Here is a 13,287-nt window from a genome sequence, read left to right on the forward strand (position 1 = left end):
GGTTTCTGTGCCAATGCACCACACAACCAATAATCAAAGCGTACTGACTTTGGCACTTCTATATCATAGCTTGCGTTTTCAACAACACAATAAATAGACTATTTCAATCTTGACAAACAGAAAACACATCCCTCCCTACTTTGTAGGCCTACCCAGTATAGAAGGTGTCACGCCCTAACCGTAGAGAGCTTTATATGTCTCTATTTTGGGTTGGTCAGGGTGTGATTTGGGTGTTCATTCTATGTCCCTTTTTCTATGATTTGTATTTCTGTGTGTTTGGCCGGGTGTGGTTCTCAATCAGAGGCAGCTGTCTATCGTTGTCTCTGATTGAGAACCATACTTAGGTAGCCTTTTTCTACACCTGTATTTGTGGGTAGTTTTCCATGTATAGTTGCCTGTGAGCACTACGTTGGCAGCACGGTTTTGGTTGATGTTTATTGTTTTGTTGGTGACATCTTATAATAAAGAAGTATGTACGCTCACCACGCTGCACCTTGGTCTCCTCAATATGACGACCGTGACAGAAGGCTTGGCTTGACAGTCTCCGAATGTCATTAAACTTTTTGATGTTTTGTAACAGATGTCTCTTTCCATTCATCAATTGGCCGCTGCACAGTTTGGATTGATTGCTTTTATTTGTACACAAAGATTTATACACAAAGATTTTTTCAAGTGACAGGGATTGCACAATAAAGTCGGGACGTATTTCTATTGTGGCAATGACATAGATACAGACACACCCCAAAGATGGAGACTAAAACATGCTCAACCATCAGATGAGTATGAGGGTGGAGTTTAAAATGCAATTCTTAAAAGCTTGTTTGGCCGGTAGATAATTTTGTAGATGTTAGGAACTGCTGGTGAACCATGATGTGCAGGCATAATCATGGTGACACTGGACTAGTGCACTTGCCATCGTCTTTAGGGTGTATATAGCTAGGTTCCCATCCAATTGGCGACAGATTTCACGTGAATGTTCTAAAATCTTCACAAAAACAATTTGCAATTTCAGCGCTGGACAAAATGACAGGCAACATTTTAATTGACCGGACATTTGAGAAATTCCTTGGACATCCATATGCATTCAGATCCAACCTGGCGCAGACAGCACCATCAATAAACGAGGGCTGTTGGCCACATTTAAGTGTCCTTTAAAACAGCCTTTATCAAATTACGAAAACACTATTCCTTGTGTTTCGATGTGTAGCATATGCAACTTTTTTTATCCATTTTTTTTTTCTTTAAGTACTTTTCGAAAACAATAATTGTCCACCTCGCGGTTCAGCTGTCAGATATTTGAGCACTAAATGTATTAGGGCATTGCATGCAAAGGCTTAGGTGTCCATGGTATGATCATAGTTTAATAGGTTATATATGTCTTCACTGTTGACGTTGAGACTGGTGTTTTGCGGGTACAATTTAATGAAGCTGCCAGTTGAGGAAATTTGCTTTTCTTTCAAAAACAAGGACATTTCCAAGTGACCCCAAACTTTTGAACGGTAGAGTATAAATATATAAAGGATGAGAAGCTTAGGCCTAACCCCAGAGAGATAGAGAGCATGCTATGACACCGACATGCATTTCTTCATGTCAGATGGCTACTACTCTACAGATATAGATGTACAAAAAGAGGGTAATTTGTACATTTTAGATCCAAATATTTATATTGTTATTTTATAGGCCTGAAACAGTCATCACCTCAAGTTCAACTGTCGGAGTCAGTTGGAGCGCCCAGGGAGCACTGCCTTCAGAAGAAGAGAGAATGCAAACCAGGCACTTTTTATATGGGTAGACTATGTCCTGGAAAGTTTGTTGTTACTTATAATGTCATCCTAGTCACATTAGCGCATGTTAGCATCAACCGTCCCGGTATAAGGACACCGATCCCATAGAGACATGAAGGTCAGTCAATCCGGAAAATGTCAAGAACTTTTAAAGTTTTTTCAAGTCCAGTCGCAAAAACCATCAAGCGCTATAATGAAACTGGCTCTCATGAGGACCGCCACAGGAAAGGAAAGCAAAGATTTTTGATTACAACCGCCATGCCATTGTGAGACGCATAGTAGGTGAATGGATGATCTCTGCATGTGTGGTTCCCACCGTGAAGCATGGAGGAGGTGTGATGGTGTGGGTGTGCTTTGCTGGTGACACTGTCAGTGATTTTTTTTCTTGAATTCAAGGCACACCTAACCAGCATGGCTACCACAGCAATCTGCAGCGATACGCCATCCCATCTGGTTTGTGCTTAGTGGGATAATGCTCAACAGGACAATGGCCAAAAACACATATCCAGGCTGTGTCAGGGCTATTTAACCAAGAAGGAGATTGATGGAGTGCTGCATCAGATGGCCTGGCCTCCACAAAATAAAAATCAAATCAAATTTTATTTGTCACATACAAATGGTTAGCAGATGTTAATGCGAGTGTAGCGAAATGCTTGTGCTTCTAGTTCCGACAATGCAGTAATAACCAACAAGTAATCTAACTAACAATTCCTAAACTACTGTCTTATACACAGTGTAAGGGGATAAAGAATATGTACATAAGGATATATGAATGAGTGATGGTACAGAGCAGCATAGGCAAGATACAGTAGATGGTATCGAGTACAGTATATACATATGAGATGAGTATGTAAACAAAGTGGCATAGTTAAAGTGGCTAGTGATACATGTATTACATAAGGATGCAGTTGATGATATAGAGTACAGTATATACGTATGCATATGAGATGAATAATGTAGGGTAAGTAACATTATATAAGGTAGCATTGTTTAAAGTGGCTAGTGATATATTTACATCATTTCCCATCAATTCCCATTATTAAAGTGGCTGGAGTTGAGTCAGTGTCAGTGTGTTGGCAGCAGCCACTCAATGTTAGTGGTGGCTGTTTAACAGTCTGATGGCCTTGAGATAGAAGCTGTTTTTCAGTCTCTCGGTCCCAGCTTTGATGCACCTGTACTGACCTCGCCTTCTGGATGATAGCGGGGTGAACAGGCAGTGGCTCGGGTGGTTGATGTCCTTGATGATCTTTATGGCCTTCCTGTAACATCGGGTGGTGTAGGTGTCCTGGAGGGCAGGTAGTTTGCCCCCGATGATGCGTTGTGCAGACCTCACTACCCTCTGGAGAGCCTTACGGTTGAGGGCGGAGCAGTTGCCGTACCAGGCGGTGATACAGCCCGCCAGGATGCTCTCGATTGTGCATCTGTAGAAGTTTGTGAGTGCTTTTGGTGACAAGCCGAATTTCTTCAGCCTCCTGAGGTTGAAGAGGCGCTGCTGCGCCTTCTTCACGATGCTGTCTGTGTGAGTGGACCAATTCAGTTTGTCTGTGATGTGTATGCCGAGGAACTTAAAACGTGCTACTCTCTCCACTACTGTTCCATCGATGTGGATAGGGGGGTGTTCCCTCTGCTGTTTCCTGAAGTCCACAATCATCTCCTTAGTTTTGTTGACGTTGAGTGTGACATTATTTTCCTGACACCACACTCCGAGGGCCCTCACCTCCTCCCTGTAGGCCGTCTCGTCGTTGTTGGTAATCAAGCCTACCACTGTTGTGTCGTCCGCAAACTTGATGATTGAGTTGGAGGCGTGCGTGGCCACGCAGTCGTGGGTGAACAGGGAGTACAGGAGAGGGCTCAGAACGCACCCTTGTGGGGCCCCAGTGTTGAGGATCAGCGGGGAGGAGATGTTGTTACCTACCCTCACCACCTGGGGGCGGCCCGTCAGGAAGTCCAGTACCCAGTTGCACAGGGCGGGGTCGAGACCCAGGGTCTCGAGCTTGATGACGAGCTTGGAGGGTACTATGGTGTTGAATGCCGAGCTGTAGTCGATGAACAGCATTCTCACATAGGTATTCCTCTTGTCCAGATGGGTTAGGGCAGTGTGCAGTGTGGTTGAGATTGCATCGTCTGTGGACCTATTTGAGCGGTAAGCAAATTGGAGTGGGTCTAGGGTGTCAGGTAGGGTGGAGGTGATATGGTCCTTGACTAGTCTCTCAAAGCACTTCATGATGACGGAAGTGAGTGCTAGTTGTTTAGCTCAGTTACCTTAGCTTTCTTGGGAACAGGAACGATGGTGGCCCTCTTGAAGCATGTGGGAACAGCAGACTGGTATAGGGATTGATCGAATATGTCCGTAAACACACCAGCCAGCTGGTCTGCGCATGCTCTGAGGGCGCGGCTGGGGATGCCGTCTGGGCCTGCAGCCTTGCGAGGGTTAACACGTTTAAATGTTTTACTCACCTCGGCTGCAGTGAAGGAGAGGCCGCATTTTTCCGTTGCAGGCAGTGTCAGTGGCACTGTATTGTCCTCAAAGCGGGCAAAAAAGTTATTTAGTCTGCCTGGGAGCAAGACATCCTGGTCCGTGACTGGGCTGGATTTCTTCCTGTAGTCCGTGATTGACTGTAGACCCTGCCACATGCCTCTTGTGTCTGAGCCGTTGAATTGGGATTCTACTTTGTCTCTGTACTGACGCTAAGCTTGTTTGATAGCCTTACGGAGGGAATAGCTGCATTGTTTGTATTCAGTCATGTTACCAGACACCTTGCCCTGATTGAAAGCAGTGGTTCGCGCTTTCAGTTTCACGCGAATGCTGCCATCAATCCAAGGTTTCTGGTTAGGGAATGTTTTAATCGTTGCTATGGGAACGACATCTTCAACACACGTTCTAATGAACTCGCACACCGAATCAGCGTATTCGTCAATGTTGTTATTTGACGCAATACGAAACATCACCATCAACCATCACAATCACCCGACCTCAATCCAATTGAGATATGTTTGTGATGAGTTGGACCGCAGAGTGAAGGAAAAGCAGCCAACAAGTGCTCAGCATATGTGAGAACTCCTTCATGACTGTTGGAAAAGCATTCCAGGTGAAGCTGGGTCATATTTGAACAGTTTGGGCTAGAGCAGTGGTCTCCAACCATTTATTTCATAAAGGCTACTTCATACAAAAAGTTACTCATGTACAGCCTGCATATTTTGTTATTGTGTAGTTCTAATTCGATCAATAAAAACAAAGAACAGCACCACATACATAATGTAATTGCGTTTTGGTTCTTAAAACCACACACTTTGAACAGAAACCATTTTATAGTAGTCTTGAGAATGTTGCCTTTTTAATTAAAGTAATGATGGACTGTTGTTTCTCTTTGCTAATTTGAGCTGTTCTTTCCATAATATGGAATTGGTCTTTTACCAAATAGGGCTATCTTCTGTATACCACCCCTACCTTGTCATAACACAACTGATTGGCTCAAACGCATTAAGAAGGAAAAAAAATCCACAAATTAACAGGCACACCTGTTAATTGAAATGCATTCCAGGTGACCACCTCATTTAGCTGGTTGAGAGATGCCAAGAGTGTTCAAAGCTTCCATGAAGGCAAAGGGTGACTACTTTGAAGAATCTCAAATATAAAATACATTTTTATTTGTCTAACACTTTTTAGGTTACTACATGATTCCATGTGTGTTTTTTCATAGTTTTGATGTCTTCACTATTATTCTACAATGTAGAAAATAGTAAAAAATAAAGAAAAGCCCTGGAATGAGTAGGTGTGTTCAAACTTTTGACTGGTAATATATATAGGGCTTTGAACAAGAACTGTCAACTTGAAAATGCAAACTTGAGTTCACATAAAAATAATATTGCAAACCTATTATTAATTTATCATAGTGGGACACACTCACTCACTCACTCTAATGACCCACAGCTCCTCTCTCCATGTCAGACGTCTGGTGTATCCTGCTATGGTCACCTTGATCATCTCAACCCTCACCTTCCCCCCTGGGTTTGGACAGTTCATGGCTGGACAGGTCAGAATTTACACTTTTTTTTAAATATCTGTGTCTGTGTATCTGTCAACCACAATGTGTATGATACATTTTTCAAAATATTAGACCAAGGATGCATTTCATTTGTCTAAAACACCTTCCTTCCTTGTCCCCTTCATAGTATCTGATATGAAGGATCAGTTCTGTGTTGTCTTCACCGATCCTATTCTGTTAGATCAGATAATGGAAGGAGATGAGGAAAGGAAACCATTTGAGACTATTACGATTGATACAGTATATCCCATGCCTAACAGTTCTGGCGCTCCTTGTCTCCTCAGCTGACGCAGCACGAGTCGCTGGTGGCGTTGTTGGACAACCGAACATGGTGTCGGCAGGGCGTTGCTGAGGAGTTTGACTACATCAGCCACTCCCACGCCTGGAAACACCCCCAGGTTAACGTCTTCATCACTCTCATCCTCTTCATCGTCATGAAGGTACGTGTTCATTGACTTGAGATCGAGAGAGTGGGTTTCTGTGTGGGCTTGGGTTAGGTGAGGCTGATGTTGTTTGTTTTTAATCATTTTTATTGAACCTTTATTCCTCCAGGTGAGTCAATTAAGAACACATTCTTATTTACAGTGATGGTCTGTCTCGGTGTGAATCTGTGACTGTGTTGATGTCAAATGTTCTGCCCCAGTTTGTCTGTTTTCAGTTTCCTCTATTACCCTTCTCTCACACACACATCTCTTTCTTTATCTCTCCTCAGTTCTGGATGTCTGCAGTAGCTACCACCATGCCTGTGCCATGTGGGGCCTTCATGCCAGTTTTCCTCATTGGTAAGTCACTTGCTGTGTGTGCGAATTTGTGTATTTAGCCATACACACTAAAAACACTTTATGTATGGGATGTGCAGGTGCGGCATTTGGACGTTTGGTAGGCGAGATCATGGCAATCATGTTCCCTGATGGCATCCATGCTGATGGCAGTGTCTATCCTATAGTGCCTGGCGGCTATGCTGTAGTGGGTGAGTACATCACCAGTTGCATTAAAACTAACCTGTTTTTTTGCTTTCAAGGCCCCATTACAGCTCTAACGTGTTCACTTATGGCTGAATCCGAACCTGAGACGACTGAATTTAACCATAGGCCCCTCCATTTTGGCTCTCTCTGATGTGATTGAATCGGCAGGCGGTGCACGACTAGTTGCACGAAAACAAACCTGTTTTTTTTTTACCTATAGACACCATTACGGCTCTTACATGTCCACTTATGCTTAAAACAAAACCTGATACTTCACCATGGGGTCTATCTTGGCTGTTTCTGTTCTCTGATGTGATTGAAACTGCAGGCGGAACTCCACCAGTTGCACTAAAACCAACCCATTTTTTCATCTTCAAGGCCTCATTACAGCTATTTTGTATCTACTTATGGGAGCCATCTTGGATCTTTCTGTTCTCTAACATGATTGAAAAATGCAGGAGGGTGTGATGCCGAAGCTATTTTCGTCAATTGTGCTAGCTTATTGAATGTGACTGGTGAAAATGTATTATGCTACGATAAAGCAGACAAGCAGGTTAAGGATTGAAATAAAAAGTTTAATCATTTTCTGCTCTTCATTGATCTGATAGATTATTGGGGCGGCAGGGTAGCCTAGTGGTTAGAGCATTGGACTAGTAACTGGAAGGTACGAGGTACAAATCTGCCGTTCTGCCCCTGAACAGGCAGTTAACCCACTGTTCCGAGGGCGTCATTGAAAATAATATTTTTTTTCTTTACTGACTTGCCGAGTTAAAGAAATGTAAAATAAAAAATAGATTAGTAGAATTGTTTTATTGTTTTATTTATCCGTTATTTTACCAGGTAAGTTGACTGAGAACACGTTCTCATTTACAGCAACAACCTGGGGAATAGTTACAGGGGAGAGGAGGGAGATGAAGAGGCCAATTGTAAACTGGGGATTATTAGGTGACCGTGATGGTTTGAGGGCCAGATTGGAAATTTAGCCAGGACACCGGGGTTAACACCCCTACTCTTACGATAAGTGCCATGGGATCTTTAATGACCTCAGAGTCAGGACACCCGTTTAACGTCCCATCCGAAAGACGGCACCCTACACAGGGCAGTGTCCCCAATCACTGCCCTGGGGCATTGGGATATTTTTTAGACCAGAGGAAAGAGTGCCTCCTACTGGCCCTCCAACACCACTTCCAGCCCCATCTGTTGTCCCATCCAGGGACTGACCAGGACCAACATGTACATGTAACTATTACAATCACATCGCTAGCTTGAGCTTTCATTTGTTTTGTTGTTTAAAGTAAAGATAGTAAAGCTAACAAATAAACGTACAGTAGCATTGAGAACCTGTTCACCTATTGCTTATGAAACATGTTTTTTTTGTGGAGAGATGTAATGAATGATATGTGGACACATCCACTACTGACCCTGTGCTAACAGCCTTTCTGTACTCTCTGTAGTTGTAAAAAAAAAAAAACGTTCCACCACTTTGGGCCAAGTCATATTCATCATCCATACTGTGTTTCCCTCCTCCCCCAGGTGCAGCAGCGTTGTCGGGGGCAGTGACTCACACGGTGTCGACAGCAGTCATCGTGTTTGAGCTGACGGGTCAGATCAGCCACATCCTGCCGGTGATGATAGCGGTGATCCTGGCCAACGCCGTAGCCCAGTCCCTCCAGCCCTCGCTATACGACTCTATCATCAGGATCAAGAAACTACCCTATCTCCCTGAACTGGGCATGGGGCACCACGAGTAAGTCTGTCTGTCCATCTTTCCTTTGCTTTGTTCATGTCTTTATCCCCCTTGCTTTCTGTTACTCCCTTTTCTTTATTCTCTTATGTTTTCAACTGTCTTCTTGACTGTTTCTCTCTTCTTAACATTATTTCTTGTCCTCTCTTTGTCTATCTCCTCTTTCATTCTTACCCCTTCTCCTGCTTTCTTCTCCTCCTCTCCCTCCTTCAGGAAGTATAACATCCGTGTGGAGGACATCATGGTTAGAGACGTGCGTTACATCACTCTCTCCTCATCCTACCGAGAGGTACAGGAGGTCCTGATGACTGGACAGCTGAAAACACTGGCCCTGGTTGAGTCCACAGGTAAGGGTACGTGTGCAACTGCACATCTGTAGTTCAGCTATGAATCCAAGATGCATCCTTCCTCCATGACACCATGACACATGTCTCCCTCTCTACCGCTTTCCTTCTTCTCTCCCGTGTCTTTCACTTCTTCCAGCCTTTTGTTTTTGTGTCCTATTCCATCTATTCCGTATTCTGCTTATTACTCTCCCTTACTGATCCCTCTTTCTCTTCTCTCCTTTCTCCCCTATTCCCTGCACCCCTTTTCTCTTCCTCTATCTCCTCTCCCTTATTCTCCTTTATTCTTTTCTCCCCTATTTTGTCACTCTCCCTATCTTCCTATCCCACTCTTCCCCTCTCTCCCTCCCTCCCTCCCTCTCTCTCTGTCCCTCAGACTCTATGATCCTGTTGGGTTCTATAGAGCGCTCCCAGCTCCAGTCACTCCTGTCCCTCCAGCTGGGTCCAACGCGCAGGCTCGACCACCTCCGGAGGCACGCCCAGGACAACGGCACACACACACACACACTGGGCGCGCACACACACCTGACCAGCCTGGACACCATGGACAGTCCCCCCAGCCCACCCTGCACACACACACACTCCTACACCTCCAACTCCTCCAATACCAGCGCACGCCATGGGGTTCGCTTCCTGGTGAGTGTAGCGGAGGTGAGTCGGACTCCCGCTCACGTGAGGAGGTAGCCCTGCGTGCGACTTAAAGTCACTATTACCGTCGAGAGTGGGGGGTAGTTTGGCTGAAGGTTCTTATCCATACATAATGTATGGATGTGGATGTGGATGGACAGATATTGCTTACAGAAAACGTGTGAGTCAGGGTGTGTGTTAGGATAGGTGTGTGTGTATGTACAGTAAGTGTGTGGGGCTGGTTTGGTGTGTCTGGTAGGGGACATCTGTGAAGTTTGACTTACAGTATGTGGGGCATCTTCAGTACTTCAGTATGCCTTCTGCTGTCTACAGTACCTCTAACCTGGTGTGTGTGTGTGTGTGTGTGTGTGTGTGTGTGTGTGTGTGTGTGTGTGTGTGTGTGTGTGTGTGTGTGTGTGTGTGTGTGTGTATCTAGATCTCAACAGAGGAGTCCTCCTTCAGTGCAGCTGTGTCCAACTCTCAGCTGCCACTCAAATCTGCAATGAAAACTGTCCCTACTATTCACAACACAGAGACACCCAACAGTATACATACTCTCTCAATTAATAGAGACACGCCGACTCCCTCTCCTCTGTCAGGCTCTCAGCAGACCCTTTCCTGTGGTGACCCTGAAAGAGAGCTACTCGAGGTGAGTGTGAGTGTAAGTGTGTGTACGTGCATGTGTTTATGTTTTTGTGTGTATGCTTGTATCCTCATATGCCTCCTTCCTTTACGTCCACTCTGTCCTCAGAGAATCTTTAGTAACTTTAAGCCCCAGCTTTGCTGTCACGTAACATTGCGCTGATGTTACGCCATTGCACCTCTCCTCCCTCTCCTTAGTAAGAGAAGCATAACAAGCGTTCTGCGTTGCAGTAACATTGCATTCATATTTACATCACCCACTATCCTTCTCCTCTCTCCTTATCAGCTGGTAAGACCATTATAGAGTATAACGTTGCTGTAACGTTGTTTTTAGGTTGTGTTAACGTTGTGCTAACGTTGTGCTATGTTACTCCCTTCTCTCCCTGGCTTTAAGAGCCCGGCAGAGCCAGAGGCTCCTGAGAGCAGGGGCCCCAAACGAGTCAGGATCTCCATGGCGGCGGTAAGACTGCCGCCCGCATTAGAGCCCGTTGCTAAGTAACCGTTGCCTAGCGACCTAGCATAGAGCAAGTGACCGACCATAATCGCTTTGGGTACTTCTACCAGCCCAAAATATACTGTGGCTTTGTAACACTTTGTAGAGAGAGAGAAATGAGAAGGAGAGAGGAAGGCACAATTTACCAAATCTGAGTTAAGTAATTTTAGTGATTCAGCTGATTATTTAGCCAACAAAAGCTAAATCAGCAGTGACTCACAAAGCCAGCCGAGTAACAGCGTAGCTGCAGGGGCAGATACATGCACTTTTGATTGTGGTTATGTGTTAGTCTCATTGTTTGGTATGTGTTGTTAGTCTTTTGCGCTCATATGCAATGGTGGTATGGATTCATTGTGTGTTTGTGTGTATGTGGGTGTAACCACTGTCTCTCTTTGTTTTCAGGAGTCCCCTGAAGTAGAGGATGACATGACCACAAACGAAGTAAGACTGAACTCTCTCATTGGTAAACTGGCGTGTCAGTCAAAAGCTAAATGAAAATGCAGTGACTGATGTGAGAGCTTTATAGATGTTCTTTTATTGGCTGAGTTTTGAATCCACTCCCACAGATAGCAGAGTGGGAGGAGCAACAGCTGGACGAGCCAGTGGATTTCAACAACTGCAAGATAGACCCCGCCCCTTTTCAGCTTGTGGAGCGGACATCTCTGCATAAGGTGTGTCGTCATCAGTTCAACTTTCACTCAATCTACCGATCTCTTACCGGTCTACATAGTAACCCAACTGATACGTCTTAGTTGTGAAGGTTTTTCTTGTGATACTTGTTGTCGTTGTTTCACTGCCAAGGCAGACATGAGCAGAGCATCTGCGAAATGAGTCAAATCTAGAAATGTAACCAGGCTATAGGTGTCCGACAAAGGCTGAGTTCCATCCCTAAAAAAAATGGTTCTCTTCCCTCTGCCCTTGATGACCCCTTTGATTGATGGGGTTGGTGACAGAGATATGATAACACACAGCTCCACTAGTCATGAGCCTTTTATTACAAATAGAAGTCTCTGCACTAAACCATGGCATTTTTCTAATAGACAATTTGTTCTCAATTATGTTTTACTCTCTCTCTCTCTTTCTCCATCCCCTCTCTCTCTCTCTCTCCATCCCCCTCTCTCTCTCTCTCTCCATCCCCCTCTCTCTCTCTCTCTCCCCCCCCTCTCTCTCTCTCTCCAGACTCACACCATCTTCTCCCTGCTGGGACTGGACCATGCCTATGTGACCAGTACAGGGCGGCTGGTGGGCGTGGTCTCCCTCAGGGAGGTGGGTGTTCCCGTGCATTAGAAGAACCTTTATGTCACGGTCATGTAGTTAGTGTGTAGTTATTTGTATTTTCAACAATGATGTCATCATACTATGTTTGATTTGAGTGCACTTCACCTCAAAATCACTGCAAACACATGATATGACATCACAGAAACACATTCTCTTTACGTTTTGGCTGTGGTTGTTTGAATATTGTCATCACCTCAGATCAGTCCTAAGGACAATGTTGTGCTTCATGAATCAGAAGCAATCAAGGCTAATCAATCTGCTCTTTACAAAAGTTGATGCAGATTAACAACCCAGTGCGCTTGGAGATGGAATCAAAAGCGTAATATGAATCACTACTCCGTGTAATCCAAAATCACATCATAATGTTCAATTCTATATCTCTGTCTCTCTCTTTCCAATCTTCTTTCCATCCTCTCCCCCGTTTCTTTCCATCCTTGCTCCCTATTTGATTCCTTTCCCTCTCCCTCCAATCTCTCTACCTCTCCTCTCTCTGTCTAACCTCTAGCTGCGTAAGGCCATAGAGGGTTCAGTGACGGTGACAGGGGTGAAAGTTCGCCCCCCTCTGGCCAGTTTCCGTGACAGCGGCAACACTACCAGCGTTTCCGAGGTGACAGAGCTGCACAAGCTTTGGAACCGCCACAGAGGCCTCTCGTTACCACGGGAACCCACCCCGCCCGACATGGAGGACCAATTGGACGTTATGGATGAGGAGACCCCTGTCCACTTCATACAGGACCAATCAGATATGGAATTTGAAACCATCCCCACTGACAATATGGACCCACCATCGGAATTGGTTCTTCAGGAAAGCCTCTCAATAACAGAGGACCAAACAGAAGAGTTTATCTTAGAGTGCAGCCCTTCCCACACTGACGAATCAGAGCTGGCCTGTGATTTTGACCCCTCCCACCTCCCTGAGACTGACCAATTGGAGCCGGCGAAGGAACATGGAACCCCACCACATGGAACCACAACCCAGAACATAGAGCAAATGGACCAATCAGAACTGCAGTGTAAGCAAAGTCCCAACCGCACTGAGGACCAATCGGAATGACAGAAGGGGTGAGGGACAGTTAGGAGTTGCTTCGTGGTTCGTTGAGGTTTCTACAACCTTAGAGGTCACGTTCACCTGGATCTGTCTGTGTCCACAATGTATTGTGTGCACGTGTGTTGGTGTAAATGAGCTCGTATTCCTGTGTGAGTGATAGAGTAACTGAGTGAATGTGACAACATGGTTCTGTGTTTAACAAAGTGTTTTTGGGTGTGTGTGCGTGTGTGTGAGACTTGGTGGAACCTTGCCCATGCACCCATCTGGTGCTGACACTTCTATTCTCAGTTTGATTATCAGAGCCAAACTACATTTC

The 13,287-nt window shown here is 45.0% G+C and overlaps 1 protein-coding gene across 2 annotated transcripts in view; it reads left to right on the plus strand.

The window, feature by feature from the left end:
- The window catches only part of LOC135515011 (chloride channel protein 2-like), a 66,524-nt gene extending 53,237 nt beyond the window's left edge, over positions 1-13,287 (plus strand). The window contains exons 13-25 of one of the 2 annotated variants that reach the window (XM_064938807.1): positions 5,716-5,818; positions 6,115-6,270; positions 6,543-6,612; positions 6,690-6,800; positions 8,329-8,542; positions 8,753-8,886; positions 9,260-9,534; positions 9,947-10,159; positions 10,547-10,612; positions 11,048-11,086; positions 11,212-11,316; positions 11,825-11,911; positions 12,429-13,287. In XM_064938807.1, the coding sequence (XP_064794879.1) occupies positions 5,716-5,818; positions 6,115-6,270; positions 6,543-6,612; positions 6,690-6,800; positions 8,329-8,542; positions 8,753-8,886; positions 9,260-9,534; positions 9,947-10,159; positions 10,547-10,612; positions 11,048-11,086; positions 11,212-11,316; positions 11,825-11,911; positions 12,429-12,977 (2,122 nt within the window). In that variant the 3' untranslated portion in view covers positions 12,978-13,287. The remainder of the gene's footprint in view (positions 1-5,715; positions 5,819-6,114; positions 6,271-6,542; positions 6,613-6,689; positions 6,801-8,328; positions 8,543-8,752; positions 8,887-9,259; positions 9,535-9,946; positions 10,160-10,546; positions 10,613-11,047; positions 11,087-11,211; positions 11,317-11,824; positions 11,912-12,428) is intronic. The other variant, XM_064938813.1, reaches the window with a different exon arrangement.

The sequence above is a fragment of the Oncorhynchus masou genome, chromosome 3 (assembly GCF_036934945.1).
Source record: "Oncorhynchus masou masou isolate Uvic2021 chromosome 3, UVic_Omas_1.1, whole genome shotgun sequence".
Classification (NCBI taxonomy): domain Eukaryota; kingdom Metazoa; phylum Chordata; class Actinopteri; order Salmoniformes; family Salmonidae; genus Oncorhynchus; species Oncorhynchus masou.